This window comes from Euprymna scolopes, chromosome 46 (genome assembly GCF_053919585.1).
Source record: "Euprymna scolopes isolate OS-2025 chromosome 46, ASM5391958v1, whole genome shotgun sequence".
Taxonomy (NCBI): Eukaryota; Metazoa; Mollusca; class Cephalopoda; order Sepiida; family Sepiolidae; genus Euprymna; species Euprymna scolopes.
This window is the reverse complement of record NC_136527.1, coordinates 126,884,009-126,906,992: the sequence shown is the minus strand read 5'-3', so window position 1 is coordinate 126,906,992 and position 22,984 is coordinate 126,884,009. Positions and strand designations below refer to the sequence as shown.

The following is a 22,984-nucleotide window of genomic DNA, read 5'->3' as shown; positions in this document are numbered from 1 at the left end:
TTTCCTTGCGATATTCGTTTTCAGCATACCTGAACAAACTGAACGGTTCGAGTTTTCCGGGTACGGTTTTTCCGGAGACGAGTTTTCCCGGGACAAGTTTTCCGGGCACTGGTATAAGTGCTATGGGTTCATGAGAGCACATCCCATTAAAGTACTTGTAAACAGGGATGCAACACCGAGGCGATGGGACAGACGTTGGAGATTGACCTATAGCACGCACGGGGCCTATTAGATTATATACTCTTTTTTTTGTTGTTTTTGTGCTCAACGCACTTCTGATGGTCCTTTTGGGCTAATTTTTCGATATTTCTCGTCCAGAGGGTCGGGTTTTAATATGATACCAAGTTTGTGAATTTTTGTTGCGTTTGTCAAAAGTTTTTACCAGACACACAAACATACATACATACATACATACATTTTCGCTTTTATATATATAGATAAATAGTATTTATAATTTTTTATTCGATAGATTGGCCTTTGTAAAGCCAAATTTGGCCTTTTTAATGCTGAACTGTTTTTTTTTTCTCATCTACCAATACCTACATCCCCTCTTGTTTGGACTTAGAAATTTTCAATTGAATACACGCTGAGATGCCTCTCATTCAGAAATCACTGGCGACCATGGTTGAACAGGCGACATATGAAAGGGGCGAACCCTCAGTTTGTTCAGGTATGCTGAAAACGAATATCGCAAGGAAAATTAGCAGAGACAAATAGTTTTGGAGCTAGTTTTATTAATACGTGTATTTTGAAATGTAAATCACTGGCGACCATGTTTGAACAGTTTAAACATGCGGCTTATGAAAGGGGCCATACCTCAGTTTGTTCAGGTATGCTGAAAACGAATATCGCAAGGAAAATTAGCAGAAACAGATAGTTTTGGAGCTAGTTTTATTAATACGTGTATTTTAAAATGTAAATCACTGGCGACCATGTTTGAACATTTTTAATATGCGGCTTATGAAAGGGGCCATACCTCAGTTTGTTCAGGTATGCTGAAAACGAATATTGCAAGGAAAATTAGCAGAGACAAATAGTTTTGGAGCTAGTTTTATTTTAAAAGCAATATGGCGGCCTCGATTGAATTTTGTTTCTGGTTTTATTTCAGCCTTTGGATCTAATAATGTGTTCTATATAAAAAATAAATAGTTTTTGTGAATGTTTGTCTGCCAAAAATTTTACGCCGCTAAACTACACATTTATTTGGACTCTTTGATATATAATTCTGTTTTATTTATTTATTTTTTTCTTTTTGTATTTTTAGGTACAAAATAAGATGACCAGACTTCATAAGAAAAAACCTCGGAGCGGAACGACTATGACCAAACATCAGATATTTTTTCAAATCTAACGAAATAAACTTTCTAAAGACTTCTTTTTAATAGCACGTCGAGGGAAATGAAGAAAAAATGGCTAAAAATAGCCAAAATTGGCGAAAGAGAAGTAGCTAAAAATAGCTAATAAAACCGGCTTTTTTTTTTTCTAAAGAAAAAAAATAAATGAGCCCAGATTTACACGAATTCAGAAAAATTATATTTTTAATCCACTAAAAGAAAAAGATTAATTAAAAATCCATCCATTTCTCTTGGCAAAAAAAAAAAAAAAAAAATACTGAAAACCTTATCAGGTTTGTATCGGTGCGTGTATGTGCAAATTTGCGTGCAATTTTTTTTTTTCGTATGTTTGTTTGTGTGCGGAAATTAGAAATAAAAAAATATTAATTAAAAAAAAGTATGTCTCTGACAAAAAAAAAAAAAAAAATTGGTTCTCCTGTATCAGATGTCTCCCTGATTCTGCTTATGCCTCTTCCGATTCACATGCCTCTATTCCGGATTTGTGGCAGCGGGCCGACATAGGTGTCTTTTTTTTTTTTTTTCTATCAAAGCGACCATAAACAATTTCTTTTTTAATATTTAATATATTTCGAACTGTTTTTTTTTTAATTATTGCATAATAAAGAACAATTGAATTAAAACAAAAATAAATTTTTATTTCGAATTGTTTTATCAAGTCAAAATGCTATTTGAAAAAGTTGTCAAAAAACAAATATATAATAAATAAATGTTATCAAAAGAAAGATAAGTTACTTTTCTACCTAACTGGATAATTTTTTAGCGTTTTTATTTACTGTAACATGTTTATTCAGCTCGAAAAACATGCAGTGTTTACAGATGTATTGGAAAATTAAAAATGGCGCTCGACTTTCTTGAGTAAGTTTGGGAAAATGAGTTTTAAAAAAATATATAAAAGAAACTCGCTCAATATATGTTACCGTGACATAGGCTGGGTTTTTAACAGTATTTTATATAATTTCTTATATTTAACTCATTTTCCCAAACTTACCTTGTTCAAGAGAGAGTCGGACGGCATTTTAAATTTTCCAATAAATCAGTAACCATTGTATTTTTTTCGAGCTGAATAAACATGTTACATTAAATAAAAAACACTAAAAAATTATCCAGTTAGGTAGAAAAGTAACTTATCTTGCCTTTGGTAACATTTATTTGTTATATATTTGTTTTTTTTTTCGGGGGGGGGTGACAACTTTTTCCAATTTATGTGTATAGTAAGACAAACCACGTTTTTTATTTGAATAAAATGTTTAAAAATCTTTTCTAAATTTTAAAAGTTTTTTTTTATAGTAATAAAGTAAAAATATATATATAGTGTCGGCAAAAAGAATATATATATATATATATATATATATATATATATATATATATATATATATATATATAAAGGGGTTAGAACAATCTATATGTAGGTTACACACTTTTTGACGACACTTACGCTTGAATAAAATTTAAATGAGAAATTTGAACACTTTCAAGTGTCAGCACCAGAACAGCACATACATTTCTCCTTTCTTCTATTCCGAGGCATTACCTCCATCATGACACCAAAATTATTTGATTACATAATTCGAAATAATAAATTTTTTTTTTTTTAATCCAATTATTTTTATTCTGCGATCGTTTTAGTACATATATAAAAAAAAAAAAAGTCCACATAGGTCGGCCTGCTGCTTACGAATTCGGATTAGGAGCGCAAAAATAACACAGGCAACAGTAGAATCAGGGAGCCATCTGCTACAGGAGAACCAAAAGCTCATTGTAAAAAATTTAATTTTCAAAAAAAAAAAATTTAAAAAAAATTAAAAATACAAACTAGCAAATAAATATAAAATTGACGGCTCGTTAAGAGCGGTCGATTCGAAAAATCGAAATTTTTTGCACGGACGAAAACAATGCTGAAACGAAATCACACTTTAATTGGAGACTTTTTAAAAATATAAAAGTTTATAAAAAATATATGTGTATATATAAATAAATATATATATATATATACGTTTTTCCGCGGTCCCATACACTCTCATAAATATATATATATATATATGCGGGGGGTGTAAATACACATAAAAAAAAGACAGATGAAAACAAAAATTTTTTTTTTTTTACTTTTAATGGTTATCCTATTTCATGCATTCGCATAATAAAATAATATTTCATTCATTTGTTTTTCTTTTTTCTTTGTTAATTTTTTAATTTCTATTGTTTTTTTTTGTGTTTGCTGAGAGAGAGAGAGAGAGAGAGAGAGAGAGAGAGAGAGACAGACAGACAGACAGACAGACAGACAGACAGACAGACAGATTAACTTTATTACGACTATTGAAAATTTTGAAAAAACAAATGGTTTTCTCAAAATTTATATATATATTTAATCTTAAAAACTGTTTTTTTACCCATGGGTTTAACCTGTATCTATTTATCCAATAACAACTATATATATATATATATATATATATATATATATATATATATATATACATGTGTGTATATATATGTATTCACACATATATGTATCCATATATATATATATATGTATTAATATATATTATATATATATATATATGTGTATTAATATATATATATATATATTATATATATATATGTATTAATATATATATATATTATATATATATGTATTAATATATATATTATCTATATATCTATAAAAGTGAACGTGTCTGTCTGTCTGTGTGTCTGTCTGTCTGTGTACATTTCCCTACGCAATAACTCTGTCAATTTTTAGTCTATAGACTCGAAATTTGAAATACCGGGTACTGAGATTTGGGAAAATCGATGTGACGGGTGTCAGCCAGAAATTTGGCTGTTAAGGGGTGAAATTTCAACGATTTGACCTTTAAGAACTCTACCAAACTCCTCCGACAATTTTGGGTCTAGACACTTGAAATTTTAGATATAGGTTCCTTGAACCTGGATCTAACTTAATAAAGTGATTTGAGCCCGAAACTATAAATTTTAAGGGGTCATAATAGGGGTCAAAGTTTTAAAAAATTAACCATTTTTTTTTGTTTTTTTGCTTTTTTTGCACAGCATACACCTCCAAACACCCGAACAACGCCGGGCACCCCTGCTAGTATATATATATATATATATATATAATATATATATATGTATTAATATATATATAATATATATATGTATTAATATATATATGTATTGATATATATATATATGTATTAATATATATATATATGTATCAATATATATATATATATGTATTAATATATATATATGTATTAATATATATATATGTATTAATATATATATATAAATATATATATATTAATATATATATGAATATATATATATTAATATATATATATGAATATATATATATGAATATATATATATTAATATATATATATATATATATATATATATATATATATATATATGAATATATATATATATATACTAGCGGGGGTACCCGGCGTTGCCCGAGTGTTTGTTTCCGGGACGGGGGGGGGAGTTTTAAAAAATGTTATGGTAGGTTTTAAATAACTTCACATGAAAGAACTACGAAGCCAAACCGGTGTTCTTTTCTCAACTGTTCCTTGTGAACGATCCCCAAACGGTGTTAAGTGGTGGCAGATTTGGCCGTGACTTCTCAGCAGAAAAAGTATAGAAATCTAAGATTATCGAGGAATTTGAGAAATAATAAGCCTATAACACACCTCAGATATTGTTCTGCCGTTTGTGCATATTATATTTGCATGAAATATCTTGATTTTTAATCCTATTAATGTCAAAATCAGACGGGAAAAAATGAGTTCATTTTATTTATATAGAGAAGATTAATATATATATATATATATATGAATATATATATATATTAATATATATATATATATATATATGAATATATATATTAATATATATATATATGATTATATATATATATATATATATTAATATATATATATATGAATATATATATATATATTATATATATATATATATATTAATATATATATATATGAATATATACATATAAATATATATATATATATATATGAATATATATATTAATATATATATATATATATATGAATATATATATATTAATATATATATATATGAATATATATATATGAATATATATATATTAATATATATATATATGAATATATATATATATATGAATATATATATATGAATATATATATATATATGAATATATATATATATTAATATATATATATATATGAATATATATATATTAATATATATATATATATTAATAGATATATATATATTAATATATATATATTAATATATATATATATATATATGAATATATATATATGAATATATATATATGATTAATATATATATGATATATGAATATATGATATATGAATATATATATATGAATATATATATATGAATATATATATATGAATATATATATATATGAATGATATATATATATATGAAATATATATATATGAATATATATATATATGAATATATATATATGATATGAATATATATATATGAATATATATATATATGAATATATATATATGAATATATATATATATGAATATATATATATATGAATATATATATATGAATATATATATATATGAATATATATATATATGAATATATATATATGAATATATATATATGATATATATATATATGAATATATATATATGAATATATATATATATATATATATATATATGAATATATAACTACTTCATTTACTCACAGAAATTTAATATACGAAAGTATAGATTTATGCGTAAACTTTAAGTATTTACTTCCAAAGTGCTCAATACGTAGGTAGAGCTAGTTAGTAATTTATAAAATATATATGGTGCATAAGCCTGATGAATCCTACAGTGGATGAAACGCAGAATATTCAGTGTAGCTTAATCGCCATATATATTTTATAAATTACTATATGAATATATATATATATGAATATATATATATATATATATATGTATGTATTAATATATATATTAATATATATATATATGTATTAATATATATATATATATATATATTGACAGAGTTTCCCCACTCTTCATCTGTGCCTAAATCTAAATGTAGATTCCATGAGCAAAGCTTCTTTCTTAGAACTGCACACCTGTGGAACTCTGTTCCATTTACCTGCTTTCCAGCTGACTACAATATGGCCATCTTCAAGTCCAATGTAAACAAGTTCTTGATGAGTTGTTGCCCTTAAGTAATCCAATTTACCAAATTTACACTTCTAAAGATTGTCCTTTTGACTAATTTACACTCTTTAACCCTTATCCTCGAGTGGCTTCTGGGTCTTGATAAGTGGTGATTCCTTTTTACAAAATAAAAAACAATAAAGAAAAGGTCATACACATGTTTTTGTTAGTTTTTTGCTTTTAATATAGGGAAAATTCTGAACAAGGACAAAACACTTAAATTTTGCACCAGAAAGTTCCTAACGGGGTCACACTTCAAGCATAATCAAAAGCTTAAAATTCATTACCAACTTTATTTAGAAAACAATGTGATAGTCTTTTAATCGATTAAAAGACTATCGAAGAATCCACCGCGAAGCCAATCAGTTCCCAGTTTGGATTTCCGCCAAAGAATCATACAGCGCCTCGCTCAGTCTCGTATACAATCGGCCGATGTGGTCAAACATAGCCAGGTTGTTTGTAAGATAGGCAATTCCGAGATTGTTTTGTCGGTCGGCAATACCCATCTGACCACCGAAACCCGGATGTCCAAACATGGTGTTACCCTGAAAAAGAAATTTACATCATCTATATATATACAAGCGAAATAGGATTGAAACCGCTATCTTCAGACAATTCTCACCTGGAACCGTAGGGATTCAATGTCTCTATCCACTGCGCCACGGGCCCTGAAGAGCGATCAAGGTTGGATTATGTGGTCTTATAAACCCATGTTTATTCATTATCTGATCCTACCCAAAGCTGGCCAGAGACTTACTTGGCTAAAAACGTGGTGAGACGACAACTATGGAAGGCAGTGGTTGCGTTATTTAGAAAGCCATTCTTAATATTTAGAGGGGAGAGAATTTTTAAACTTATCTGTATTTTCACCTAACAATTTATTAATTCTTAATATAGAGAGGGAGGATAATATTTTTCCATTATGGAATAGGGACCGTGCCGAAATACAAATGTTATTATTTAGAAAGCCGTTCTTAATATTGGGAGAGTGATCCTTTTTTAAATCTTCTGTATTTACACCTAACAACTTATTAATTCTTAATATAAGGAGGGTGATAGTATTTTACTATTATGGAATAGGGACTGTTCTGAAATAAAAAAGTTATTTAGAAAGCCATTCTTAATATTGAGAGAGGAAAGAATTTTTTAACTCATCTGTATTTTCACCTAACAATTTATTAATTCTTAATATAGAGAGGGAGGATAGTATTTTGCTATTATGGAATAGGGACCGTGCCGAAATACAAATGTTATTATTTAGAAAGCCGTTCTTAATATTGGGAGGGTGATCATTTTTAATTCTTCTGTACTTTCACGTAAGAATTTAATAATTCTTAATAGAAGGCAATTTAATAATTCTTAATATAAGGAGGGGGGTAGTATTTTACTATTATGGAATAGAGACCGTTCTGAAATAAAAAAACTTATTCAGAAAGCCATTCTTAATATTGGGAGGGGAGAGAGTTGTTTTTAACTCGTCTGTACTTTCACCTCTCTTAAATCTTCTATACTCACACCTAACAATTTAAGATAGTATTTTACTATTATAGAATTAATCAATTTCTGGAGGTTGTCCTATACATATGAAATGATGCTGACGAAAGTGATGAGGAGGAGAAGGACGAACGAAGGGGAAGTTTCCGATGAAGTCACAGAATGACAGGAAATCATTACGAAACTTACCTTCGGGGATTTAATCAACATGAGGCCGGGTCCGAAAGAATTATTAACGCCGATCACAAGATCCAAACCTTTCACGAGCGGCACCTCCATCGCATCCAATGTTGATTCCTTGAAGAGAGTTTTGTTCTCGTGGACACCTCCATTCGAAATGATTCCGTAGAGCTTAGCGATCCCACGTGCAGTGCCATAGCCGTTGAAACTTGACATAGGGGTCAGGCGTAATTTGTAGTCCATGCATGCATCGAAAGGTGCATCATTCTGAAAAGATAAACATAAAATTACAATTTTTGAATTTTTCACTTATATATATATATATATATATATATATATATATATATTAAGTAATGTGATTTACAATTTAAAAATTTAAAAAAAAAAAAATTTTTTTAATTAAAAAATCAAATTTTAATTAAATTAAAAATCAGTTTCATAAGAAGGAACAACAACAAAGTCAATTATCTGTACGATCGTTTCGGAAATCCGTGCTTTTTATTTGTGGTATACATGAAGTCACGTAGAACAATTATACATAGTTTTTTTGGTAAGCACGGTCTCCTCATCAGCAAATTTAGGAGGATTTCTATTGAATTTACAAGACACCAAAAATAAACCTAGCATTAAAAGTAAGGCAGATGAATCTGAAAAATTGAAGTAAAAGGTTTGGATTTAAAATTTATAAGAAAATTAGTATAGGTTAGAGATAGAAATGAGTAGAAAAAATATATATTTTTTTGAATTTACATAATAAATTTGATTTAAAAATATATAGAGATAGTTACCTTTTAGTTTTTCTTTTTTTGAAATCAGGAACTGTATTTAAAGTAGTCATTTAGATGTTTGCTATAGCTTTTTATTTTATTGAATGATGAATTTTAAAAGGGCGACGCTCGTGCAGTAAATTGTTTCCGTTAGCGTATTTTGATTTAAAGACGCTACAGTTAATATCTATAGAGAGAGAATATTTATTTTGCAAGTTTTTAAGGGGAGATAATTGTCATGTGTTATTGGCTTTATTTATTATTTGATATATATATATATATATATATATATATGCATCAACTTGCTCTCTCGAATTCACTATAGTACTAATGTCAATTTAAGGAGTCATCAGTTGTTTACCATGAAACACTGTGTCGGGGATTTAAAAACAAAACAGTATATTAAATCATGGCTCCCCAGCAGTGTTGATCAAACACCACCTCCCTTAATCAAAAAGAATTATTATGAAAATTATGGACAGAAGAGAGTAAGCAAAACATACTTTACTCACATATATATATATATATATATATATATATATATATATATTTAAGTAGATTGTAGTTTGCTTGAATATATATATATATATAAACATGTTTATATAACAATAAACAAATATCTATATATATATATATATATATATATATATTTGTTTATTGTTATATAAACATGTTTACATCCCGCTGCTACAAACAGCCATTTGTTTCAATCAAACAACAGATATCAAATGTTGAATGAATAATGAATTTTTTTTTATTAAGTAGGAACTCTTTAAAGGTTGGAGTTAAAAAAACCCTTAAAACACAGAACTTTAATTTTGTAAAGAGGGAGGGGCAATCTAAAGAAAACTAATAAAAAAAATATAATGGAGAGAGAATGATGAGGAGGAGAAAAAGGAAATAGAGAAAGAAAATAAATAGAGAAAAAAAATATGGCGAAGAAAAAGAAAAAAACGATATAAAGGGTTATTATAAAGAAAACAAGGGCTAGAAGAGAAAAGAAAGAATGATGAAATATAGTTAAAGAGAGAAAGAGTGAAAGTAAGAATTAATAGGAAGGGAAGATTAAAATGTCAAGAGAATAGAGAAAAAGAGATTTATTATCTGCGTGTCAACTAATTTATGGACAATTATACATTACAATGACGAGACGCGTTATTACAACAACACAAACAAAAAACACAATCTTAGCGTTAAAAGCGTACATGTCAAAAGTGACAGCGAATATAAGCAACAAACATATTTATCATCTATATATATATATATAAGTCTACAATTAATTAAGCCCTTTATACTAAATGATATAAGTTTAAAGTTTTCACGTTTTCTTTTAAATAAATATATAAAAATAATGATAAAACAATATATTAAAATTATTAATAATAATAATAATAATAGAAATAATAAAAATAATAATAATAATAATAATAATAATAATAATAATAATAAAACAGAATGAAATTAATATTTATTATCTTTTTTATATAACATATTTAGCCATAAAAGGGGATTGAAGAAAGTAAATAAGACTAATGATTAGAAAGAATAATCTACTAATATTAATGTAGATAAAAAGAATACAATACATATATATATATATATATATATATATATATAAAGGTGTAACTCTATACTTATATAATTAGAAAGAATAATCTACTAATATTTATGTAGATAAAAAGAATACAATACATATATATATATATATATACTAGCGGGGGTACCCGGCGTTGCCCGAGTGTTTGTTTCCGGGACGGGGGGGAGTTTTAAAAAATGTTATGGTAGGTAAGTAGGAAGGATCAAACCCGGAGTCATGAGTAAAAGTAGGAAAATAAAGTGTGAAAAAAAAAACAAAAAAAAAACATCTGCAACGTTAACAGTTCGGCCACCAAGAAAAGTCCATTCCAGTTGTTTAGAAAAAAAAACAAAAAAAACCGACTACAGTAGGTCGGCGCGAACGTGAAAATATAATGTGAATTGTCCAGCACGCTAACCACTACGCCACAGAGCACTGCAGCTTAGTTTAGTGATTTTAAATAACTTCACATGAAAGAACTACGAAGCCAAACCGGTGTTCTCTTCTGAACTTTTCCTTGTGAACGATCCACAAACGGTGTTAAGTGGTGGCAGGGGGAGGAGGAATTTATTAGAGAGAAAATATTTCACCACTTCCATTGATCTTAACCGATTTTGGCCGTGACTTCTCAGCAGAAAAAGTATAGAAATCTAAGATTATCGAGGAATTTGAGAAATAATAAGCCTATAACACACCTCAGATATTGTTCTGCCGTTTGTTCATATTATATTTGCATGAAATATCTTGATTTTTAATCCTATTAATGTCAAAATCAGACGGGAAAAAATGAGTTCATTTTATTTATATAGATATATATATATATATATATATATGGAAAAATGCGCGCATGAAAAGTAATATTCTTAAGATTTTATTAAACCTGGAAAAGTAAAGGACAAGACATTCAACCTGGAAAAGTAAAGAACAAGATATTCTAGTAAAGTAAAAAATAAGAATTTTTTAGACTTAAAATATCGCAGCTAAAAATAAAATTTGAATATTGATAAATATTTTATTTATTATTTGCATATGTTGTTGTTTATTGTTGAGTTAGAAAGGGTGTCAGTCGCTGGATTGAACTTATTTCCCCCCCATATTTATGTAGTGAAAATTGTTTGAGTAAAATTAATTCATTAGTTAGTTAGTTAGTAGATGGAATTAATGATTTTATAATTTACATAAAAATGAATTAAATGATCCTAATTATGATATAATAAAATTATTAATGTTTATGTACACCCTTTCTAACAGATTCTAGGTGTTTCCTAGTGTTGTTGGTTTCGAGGTTAAGTAGGGTTGGTATTGTTCAGTGTGTTGTATTAGAGATAAGGGTGTTATGTCTGTGTGTGGTTGTATACACGTGCGCGTGTGTGTGTGTTTCAATGTGTCGGTTGTGATTTATGTGTGGGTGTGTATATGTGTATGTGTATGGGTGTGCATGCGAGTGTGCCTTGCATTTCATGTTTTTGTGTGTTGATATTAAGCTCTGTTCAGTTCAGGAATGAATCTGGTGATGAAGTTTTTTTCTTGTGTAAGTAAATAAAAATAATTGTCTGTTTGGAAGATTGGCATTATTTTGAAGCTGTTTCCACTGCATGTGTGTACGTGTTTTGAAACATAGAGGTGTCTGTTATCTGCAATTTTGATGTTGCTCTTATGTAAGGCCACTCTATTGCTGAAATTTTTGGTGGCGCCTATGTAGGATTTGTTGCATGTTGTGCATCTTAGTGCATATACTACATTTCTGGAGGTGCAATTTAGATCCTTTTTTATTTTGAATGTTTGTGCTGGGATTTTGAATGTGTATGTGTTACCTTCTATTATTATGTCACATACTCCACATCGCGGTTTGTTGTATTTTGTAACTCCTTTTGTAGTATGTGGGACGAGTTTTGAGGAAGTTAGGATGTGTTTTAAGTTTTTGGGTTGGCGTTTGCTTTTTATTATTTTTGTTGTTTTAAGTATGTTGTTTAGTTTGTCGTTCTGATTGAGGAGGATAAGGTTTTTTGTTATCTGTGTGAATAGTTCTGGGTTATTTGTGTTGTGTATAGAGTTCTAAGCCCGCGGATATTAGTAAATGCAAGCCTCAAGGGAGGAGGCAGGTTGGTTTTCTTTGAGTTTTGTCCTGGTTGTTTTCTTACTTTTTTTTTCTTCTTCCTTGCCATGTTGTAACGTCTAGAAAGAAAAAATGATTAATGAAAAAAAAAAAAGGGAAGAGCAAGGTTAAGAAAAACTTACGATCAAATCAGCGACGGCCCGTTCGGCGATATGGTCGTATCCATTTCCACTGAAGATCCTATATTTTATGCTCTTCCAAAAGACTTTACTGACTAGATGATACTTCTGGTCCCATAGAGACTGCATATAAACGCTGGGCCTGATCCTATACTGTTCCGAAGTCGGTGTTCCTTGGAAGAAATCGATTCCTACAAGAAGTAAAAGGAGTTCCGTTTAATGGTAATCGATACCACACGTACGGATGAAATGGATTTTTGCATTTTTTTTTTTTTTTTTATCGGAAGAGGGGGGTTGATTTTATAAATAATTATTTTTTTGTATGCTCTATTCACGACTAGCAAGGAGACCCGATGTTGTTTGTGATTGTATTCCCCACTTCCAATACTTGTATCGGAATTGGTGAACTAAGATATTGTCAACTAAATTGCTTGTTCTATTATGTGTGTGTGTGTATATATATATATATATATATATATATATATATATATATATATATATATATATATATATATATATATATATAGAGAGAGAGAGAGAGAGAGAGAGAGAGAATAAATGACAAATAGGTTATATTCCAAAATTTATGATGTTGACCATCTTATAATTTACTCTTTTAATTCAGTTGACTTATACAATTCTTGACATATATATATATATATATATATATGATATGAAAAGAAAGCCACCATCTTTCCAGCGTCATTAGCAACAGACTTGATGTATGTGTTTCATTTCAGTTAAGGAGTAAAGGTCAAGCCCAGAAGCTTGTCAAAACATGGGACTTCTCCTAGGTGAGAGCCATCCATTTCAATTGATGCCAGATGGGTATCAGAGTGTTGATGATGTAAGGATAGGAGTTTGGTTTTGGATGCATTAAAGGTAACTAGCCACATCTTCCCCCACTGAACCACGCACTTGAGATCAGAGGAGAGAGAATCAGAGAGAACTTTGTCATTTACAGCCTTTGATATGTTGCCGTAGATGGTCGTGTCATCAGCATAGATGTCAACGAATGATTTAAGTATCTGTTTAGGGATGTCATTGATGTAGATCAGGAAGAGAGTTGGTTTTCTGTACTATTTGAAAGCCGATTTTGCAAAAATTTTAGAAATATTGTCACATTACCAAATGGTTCTCAGAAACATTGCTACTGGAGCATGAGGACTAAAGGACAAAAAATAATAATTAAGCAAAAATTTTAGAAATATTGTTACATTACCAAACGGTTCAGTGATTTCTTCCCTCAAGATTTGGTCCACAGTTCGATTCTTCGGATCAGCTTTCATTAGAAGAACATCAACGTAAAGACCCCATGTCAGCATGTGGTATCCGAAGGCAGTCCCTATGAAATAAAGAAAAAAAAGAAGTCACCATTATCAAGGCCCGGAGGCCACTCAAGGATACAGATTAAAGAGTGTACAGTAGTACATTGGACAATATCATAGGAATCGTTAGAAATTCGGTAAATGGGATAAGTTAAGGGAAACCGTTCATCAAGAATTTGTTTAAGTTGAACTTGAAGATGACCATGTTGTAGTCAGTTGGAAAGTAGGAAAACGGAACAAAGTTCCACAGGCTTGCAGTTTTAAGAAAGAAGCTTTGTTCATGTTTATTTAAATTTTAAACTCTCACCATTTTACCAATAATTCACAATTAATCTCAAACCCAAAAATTGTTGCTAATAATTTACTATTAATATAACACCAAAATAATATTTGCTACTAATTTACTATTAATTCACTATTAATATCAAACATAAAAAATATTTGCTACTAATTTACTATTTAATAATTATTAATATCAACCATAAAAAATATTTGCTACTAATTTACTATTTAATCATTATTAATATCAAACATAAAAAATATTTGCTACTAATTTACTATTTAATCACTATTAATATCAAACATAAAAAATATTTGCTACTAATTTACTATTTAATCACTATTAATATCAAACATAAAAAATATTTGATACTAATTTCCTATTTAATCACTATTAATATCAAACGCTAAAAATATTTGCTACTAATTTACTATTTAATCATTATTAATATCAAACACAAAAAATATTTGCTACTAATTTACTATTTAATCATTATTAATATCAAATATAAAAAATATTTGCTACTAATTTACTATTTAATCATTATTAATATCAAACATAAAAAATATTTGCTACTAATTTACTATTTAATCATTATTAATATCAAACATAAAAAATATTTGCTACTAATTTATTATTTAATCATTATTAATATCAAACATAAAAAATATTTGCTACTAATTTACTATTTAATCATTATTAATATCAAACCCAAAAATATTTGCTACTAATTTCCTATTTAATCATTATTAATATAAAACATAAAAATATTTGCTACTAATTTACTATTTAATCATTATTAATATAACATAAAAAATATTTGCTACTAATTTACTATTTAATCATTATTAATATAACATAAAAAATATTTGCTATTAATTTACTATTTAATCACTATTAATATCAAACATACACATTATTTGCTACTAATTTACTATTTAATCATTATTAATATCAAACATAAAAAATATTTGCTACTAATTTACTATTTAATCACTATTAATATCAAACATAAAAATATTTGCTACTAATTTACTATTTAATCACTATTGATATCAAACATAAAAATATTTGCTACTAATTTACTATTTAATCATTATTAAAATCAAACCAAAACATATTTGCTACTAATTTCCTATTTAATCACTATAATTATCAAACATAAAAAATATTTGCTACTAATTTCCTATTAAATCATTATTAATCTCAAACCCCAAAAATATTGCTACTAATTTCCTATTTAATCACTATTAATATCAAACCCTAAAAATATTTGCTACTAATTTACTATTAAATCACTATTAATATCAAACGCAAAAAATATTTGCTATTAATTTACTATTTAATCACTATTAATATCATACATTAAAAATATTTGCTACTAATTTACTATTTAATAACTATTAATATCAAACATAAAAATATTTGCTACTAATTTCCTATTTAATCACTATTAACATCAAACATAAAAAATATTTGCTACTAATTTCCTATTTAATCATTATTAATATACAAACATAAAAAATATTTGCTACTAATTTACTATTTAATCATTATTAATATACAAACATAAAAAATATTTGCTACTAATTTCCTATTTAATCACTATTAATATCAAACATAAAAAATATTTGCAACTAATTTACTATTTAATCACTATTAATATCAAACATAAAAAATATTTGCTACTAATTTCCTATTTAATCATTATTAATATCAAACACAAAAATATTTGCTACTAATTTCCTATTTAATCATTATTAATATCAAACATAAAACATATTTGCTACTAATTTCCTATTTAATCATTATTAATATCAAACATAAAAAATATTTGCTACTAATTTCCTATTTAATCATTATTAATATACAAACATAAAAAATATTTGCTACTAATTTACTATTTAATCACTATTAATATCAAACATAAAAAATATTTGCTACTAATTTACTATTTAATCATTATTAATATCAAACATAAAAAATATTTGCTACTAATTTACTATTTAATCACTATTAATATCAAACATAAAAAATATTTGCTACTAATTTACTATTTAATCACTATTCATATAAAACATAAAAATATTTGCTACTAATTTACTATTTAATCACTATTGATATCAAACATAAAAAATATTTGCTACTAATTTACTATTTAATCACTATTGATATCAAACATAAAAAATATTTGCTACTAATTTACTATTTAATCACTATTAATATCAAACATAAAAATATTTGCTACTAATTTACTATTTAATCACTATTGATATCAAACATAAAAATATTTGCTACTAATTTACTATTTAATCATTATTAATATAACATAAAAAATATTTGCTACTAATTTACTATTTAATCACTATTAATATCAAACATAAACAATATTTGCTACTAATTTACTATTTAATCACTATTAATATCAAACATAAAAAATTATTGCTACTAATTTACTATTTAATCACTATTGATATCAAACATAAAAATATTTGCTACTAATTTACTATTTAATCACTATTGATATCAAACATAAAAATATTTGCTACTAATATACTATTTAATCACTATTGATATCAAACATAAAAATATTTGCTACTAATTTACTATTTAATCACTATTGATATCAAACATAAAAAATATTTGCTACTAATTTACTATTTAATCACTATTAATATCAAACATAAAAATATTTGTTACTAATTTACTATTTAATCACTATTGATATCAAACATAAAAATATGTGCTACTAATTTACTATTTAATCACTATTGATATCAAACATAAAAATATTTGCTACTAATTTACTATTTAATCATTATTAAAATCAAACCAAAACATATTTGCTACTAATTTCCTATTTAATCACTATTAATATCAAACATAAAAATATTTGCTACTAATTTCCTATTAAATCATTATTAATCTCAAACCCCAAAAATATTGCTACTAATTTCCTATTTAATCACTATTAATATCAAACCCTAAAAGTATTTGCTACTAATTTACTATTTAATCACTATTAATATCAAATGCTAAAAATATTTGCTACTAATTTACTATTTAATCACTATTAATATCATACACAAAAAAATATTTGCTACTAATTTACTATTTAATCACTATTGATATCAAACATAAAAATATTTGCTACTAATTTACTATTTAATCATTATTAAAATCAAACCAAAACATATTTGCTACTAATTTCCTATTTAATCACTATTAATATCAAACATAAAAAATATTTGCTACTAATTTCCTATTAAATCATTATTAATCTCAAACCCCAAAAATATTGCTACTAATTTCCTATTTAATCACTATTAATATCAAACATAAAAAATATTTGCTACTAATTTCCTATTTAATCATTATTAATATCAAACATAAAAATATTTGCTACTAATTTACTATTTAATCACTATTAATATCAAACATAAAAAATATTTGCTACTAATTTCCTATTTAATCATTATTAATATACAAACATAAAAAATATTTGCTACTAATTTACTATTTAATCACTAGTAATATACAAACATAAAAAATATTTGCTACTAATTTACTATTTAATCATTATTAATATCAAACATAAAAAATATTTGCTACTAACTTACTATTTAATCACAATTAATATCAAACCCAAAAATATTTGCTACTAATTTCCTATTTAATCATTATTAATATCAAACACAAAAAATATTTGCTACTAATTTACTATTTAATCATTATTAATATCAAACATAAAAAATATTTGCTACTAATTTATTATTTAATCATTATTAATATCAAACATAAAAAATATTTGCTACTAATTTACTATTTAATCATTATTAATATCAAACCCAAAAATATTTGCTACTAATTTCCTATTTAATCATTATTAATATAAAACATAAAAATATTTGCTACTAATTTACTATTTAATCATTATTAATATAACATAAAAAATATTTGCTACTAATTTACTATTTAATCATTATTAATATAACATAAAAAATATTTGCTATTAATTTACTATTTAATCACTATTAATATCAAACATACACATTATTTGCTACTAATTTACTATTTAATCATTATTAATATCAAACATAAAAAATATTTGCTACTAATTTACTATTTAATCACTATTAATATCAAACATAAAAATATTTGCTACTAATTTACTATTTAATCACTATTGATATCAAACATAAAAATATTTGCTACTAATTTACTATTTAATCATTATTAAAATCAAACCAAAACATATTTGCTACTAATTTCCTATTTAATCACTATAATTATCAAACATAAAAAATATTTGCTACTAATTTACTATTTAATCATTATTAATATCAAACCCCAAAAATATTGCTACTAATTTCCTATTTAATCACTATTAATATCAAACCCTAAAAATATTTGCTACTAATTTACTATTAAATCACTATTAATATCAAACGCAAAAAATATTTGCTATTAATTTACTATTTAATCACTATTAATATCATACATTAAAAATATTTGCTACTAATTTACTATTTAATAACTATTAATATCCAACATAAAAATATTTGCTACTAATTTCCTATTTAATCACTATTAACATCAAACATAAAAAATATTTGCTACTAATTTCCTATTTAATCATTATTAATATACAAACATAAAAAATATTTGCTACTAATTTACTATTTAATCATTATTAATATACAAACATAAAAAATATTTGCTACTAATTTCCTATTTAATCACTATTAATATCAAACATAAAAAATATTTGCTACTAATTTCCTATTTAATCACTATTAATATCAAACATAAAAAATATTTGCTACTAATTTCCTATTTAATCATTATTAATATCAAACACAAAAATATTTGCTACTAATTTCCTATTTAATCATTATTAATATCAAACATAAAACATATTTGCTACTAATTTCCTATTTAATCATTATTAATATCAAACATAAAAAATATTTGCTACTAATTTCCTATTTAATCATTATTAATATACAAACATAAAAAATATTTGCTACTAATTTACTATTTAATCACTATTAATATCAAACATAAAAAATATTTGCTACTAATTTACTATTTAATCATTATTAATATCAAACATAAAAAATATTTGCTACTAATTTACTATTTAATCACTATTAATATCAAACATAAAAAATATTTGCTACTAATTTACTATTTAATCACTATTCATATCAAACATAAAAATATTTGCTACTAATTTACTATTTAATCACTATTGATATCAAACATAAAAATATTTGCTACTAATTTACTATTTAATCACTATTGATATCAAACATAAAAAATATTTGCTACTAATTTACTATTTAATCACTATTAATATCAAACATAAAAATATTTGCTACTAATTTACTATTTAATCACTATTGATATCAAACATAAAAATATTTGCTACTAATTTACTATTTAATCATTATTAATATAACATAAAAAATATTTGCTACTAATTTACTATTTAATCACTATTAATATCAAACATAAACAATATTTGCTACTAATTTACTATTTAATCACTATTAATATCAAACATAAAAAATTATTGCTACTAATTTACTATTTAATCACTATTGATATCAAACATAAAAATATTTGCTACTAATTTACTATTTAATCACTATTGATATCAAACATAAAAATATTTGCTACTAATATACTATTTAATCACTATTGATATCAAACATAAAAATATTTGCTACTAATTTACTATTTAATCACTATTGATATCAAACATAAAAAATATTTGCTACTAATTTACTATTTAATCACTATTAATATCAAACATAAAAATATTTGTTACTAATTTACTATTTAATCACTATTGATATCAAACATAAAAATATGTGCTACTAATTTACTATTTAATCACTATTGATATCAAACATAAAAATATTTGCTACTAATTTACTATTTAATCATTATTAAAATCAAACCAAAACATATTTGCTACTAATTTCCTATTTAATCACTATTAATATCAAAGATAAAAAATATTTGCTACTAATTTCCTATTAAATCATTATTAATCTCAAACCCCAAAAATATTGCTACTAATTTCCTATTTAATCACTATTAATATCAAACCCTAAAAGTATTTGCTACTAATTTACTATTTAATCACTATTAATATCAAACATAAAAAATATTTGCTACTAATTTACTATTTAATCACTATTAATATCATACACAAAAAAATATTTGCTACTAATTTACTATTTAATCACTATTGATATCAAACATAAAAATATTTGCTACTAATTTACTATTTAATCATTATTAAAATCAAACCAAAACATATTTGCTACTAATTTCCTATTTAATCACTATTAATATCAAACATAAAAAATATTTGCTACTAATTTCCTATTAAATCATTATTAATCTCAAACCCCAAAAATATTGCTACTAATTTCCTATTTAATCACTATTAATATCAAACATAAAAAATATTTGCTACTAATTTCCTATTTAATCATTATTAATATCAAACATAAAAATATTTGCTACTAATTTACTATTTAATCACTATTAATATCAAACATAAAAAATATTTGCTACTAATTTCCTATTTAATCATTATTAATATACAAACATAAAAAATATTTGCTACTAATTTACTATTTAATCACTATTAATATACAAACATAAAAAATATTTGCTACTAATTTACTATTTAATCATTATTAATATCAAACATAAAAAATATTTGCTACTAATTTACTATTTAATCACAATTAATATCAAACCCAAAAATATTTGCTACTAATTTCCTATTTAATCATTATTAATATCAAACACAAAAAATATTTGCTACTAATTTACTATTTAATCATTATTAATATCAAACATAAAAAATATTTGCTACTAATTTCCTATTTCATCATTATTAATATCAAACATAAAAAATATTTGCTACTAATTTACTATTTAATCATTATTAATATCAAACATACAAAATATTTGCTACTAATTTCCTATTTAATCACTATTAATATCAAACATAAAAAATATTTGCTACTAATTTACTATTTAATCATTATTAATATCAAACCCAAAAATATTTGCTACTAATTTCCTATTTAATCATTATTAATATCAAACATAGAAATATTTGCTACTAATTTACTATTTAATCACTATTGATATCAAACATAAAAAATATTTGCTACTAATTTACTATTTAATCACTATTAATATCAAACATAAAAAATATTTGCTACTAATTTACTATTTAATCACTATTAATATCAAACATAAAAAATATTTGCTACTAATTTACTATTTAATTATTATTAATATAACATAAAAAATATTTGCTATTAATTTACTATTTAATCACTATTAATATCAAACATAAACAATATTTGCTACTAATTTACTATTTAATCACTATTAATATCAAACATAAAAAATATTTGCTACTAATTTACTATTTAATCATTATTAATATAACATAAAAAATATTTTCTATTAATTTACTATTTAATAACTATTAATATCAAACATAAACAATATTTGTTACTAATTTACTATTTAATCATTATTAATATCAAACATAAAAAATATTTGCTACTAATTTACTATTTAATCACTATTAATATCAAACATAAAAAATATTTGCTACTAATTTACTATTTAATCACTATTGATATCAAACATAAAAATATTTGCTACTAATTTACTATTTAATCATTATTAAAATCAAACCAAAACATATTTGCTACTAATTTCCTATTTAATCACTATAATTATCAAACATAAAAAATATTTGCTACTAATTTCCTATTAAATCATTATTAATCTCAAACCCCAAAAATATTGCTACTAATTTCCTATTTAATCACTATTAATATCAAACCCTAAAAATATTTGCTACTAAGTTACTATTTAATCACTATTAATATCAAACGCAAAAAATATTTGCTACTAATTTACTATTAAATCATGTGTAATCTCAAACCCAAAAAATATTTGCTACTAATTTACTATTAAATCATGTGTAATCTCAAAACAAAAAAATATTTGCTACTAATTTACTATGAAATCATGTATAATCTCAAACGCAAAAAATATTTGCTACTAATTTACTATGAAATCATGTGTAATCTCAAATCCAAAAAAAATATTTGCTACTAATTTCCAATTTAATCACTATAAATATCAAACCCGAAAAATATTTGCTACTAATTTACTATCAAATCATGTGTAATCTCAAACCCAAAAAATATTAATCTAAAAAACAGTGGCTAATAATGTACTATACATTCGGTATTAATCCCAAACCGAAAAAATATTTAGTACTAATTTACTATAAATTCACTATTTATCTAAATTATCTGTAATCTCAACCCCACCCCTAAAAAATATTTAATTCTAAATTACTATTAAATCACTATTAATATCAAACACAAGAAATATTTGCTACTAATTTACTATTAAATCATGTGTAATCTCAAACCCAAAACATATTTGCTACTAATTTCCTGTTTAATCACTATAAACATTAAACTCAAAAAAATATTTGCT

At 24.6% G+C, this 22,984-nt stretch overlaps 1 protein-coding gene across 1 annotated transcript in view; it reads right to left on the bottom strand.

Moving 5' to 3' along the window:
- Positions 1-6,722: 6,722 nt before the first annotated feature.
- Positions 6,723-22,984, bottom strand: part of LOC145270599 (beta-lactamase domain-containing protein 2-like) — a 56,266-nt gene continuing 40,004 nt past the window's right edge. The window contains exons 5-8 of the mRNA XM_080126229.1: positions 14,037-14,159; positions 12,818-13,005; positions 8,246-8,503; positions 6,723-7,107 (exon numbers count right to left, since the gene is read on the bottom strand). Coding sequence (XP_079982355.1) covers positions 6,925-7,107; positions 8,246-8,503; positions 12,818-13,005; positions 14,037-14,159 — 752 coding nt within the window. The 3' untranslated portion in view covers positions 6,723-6,924. The remainder of the gene's footprint in view (positions 7,108-8,245; positions 8,504-12,817; positions 13,006-14,036; positions 14,160-22,984) is intronic.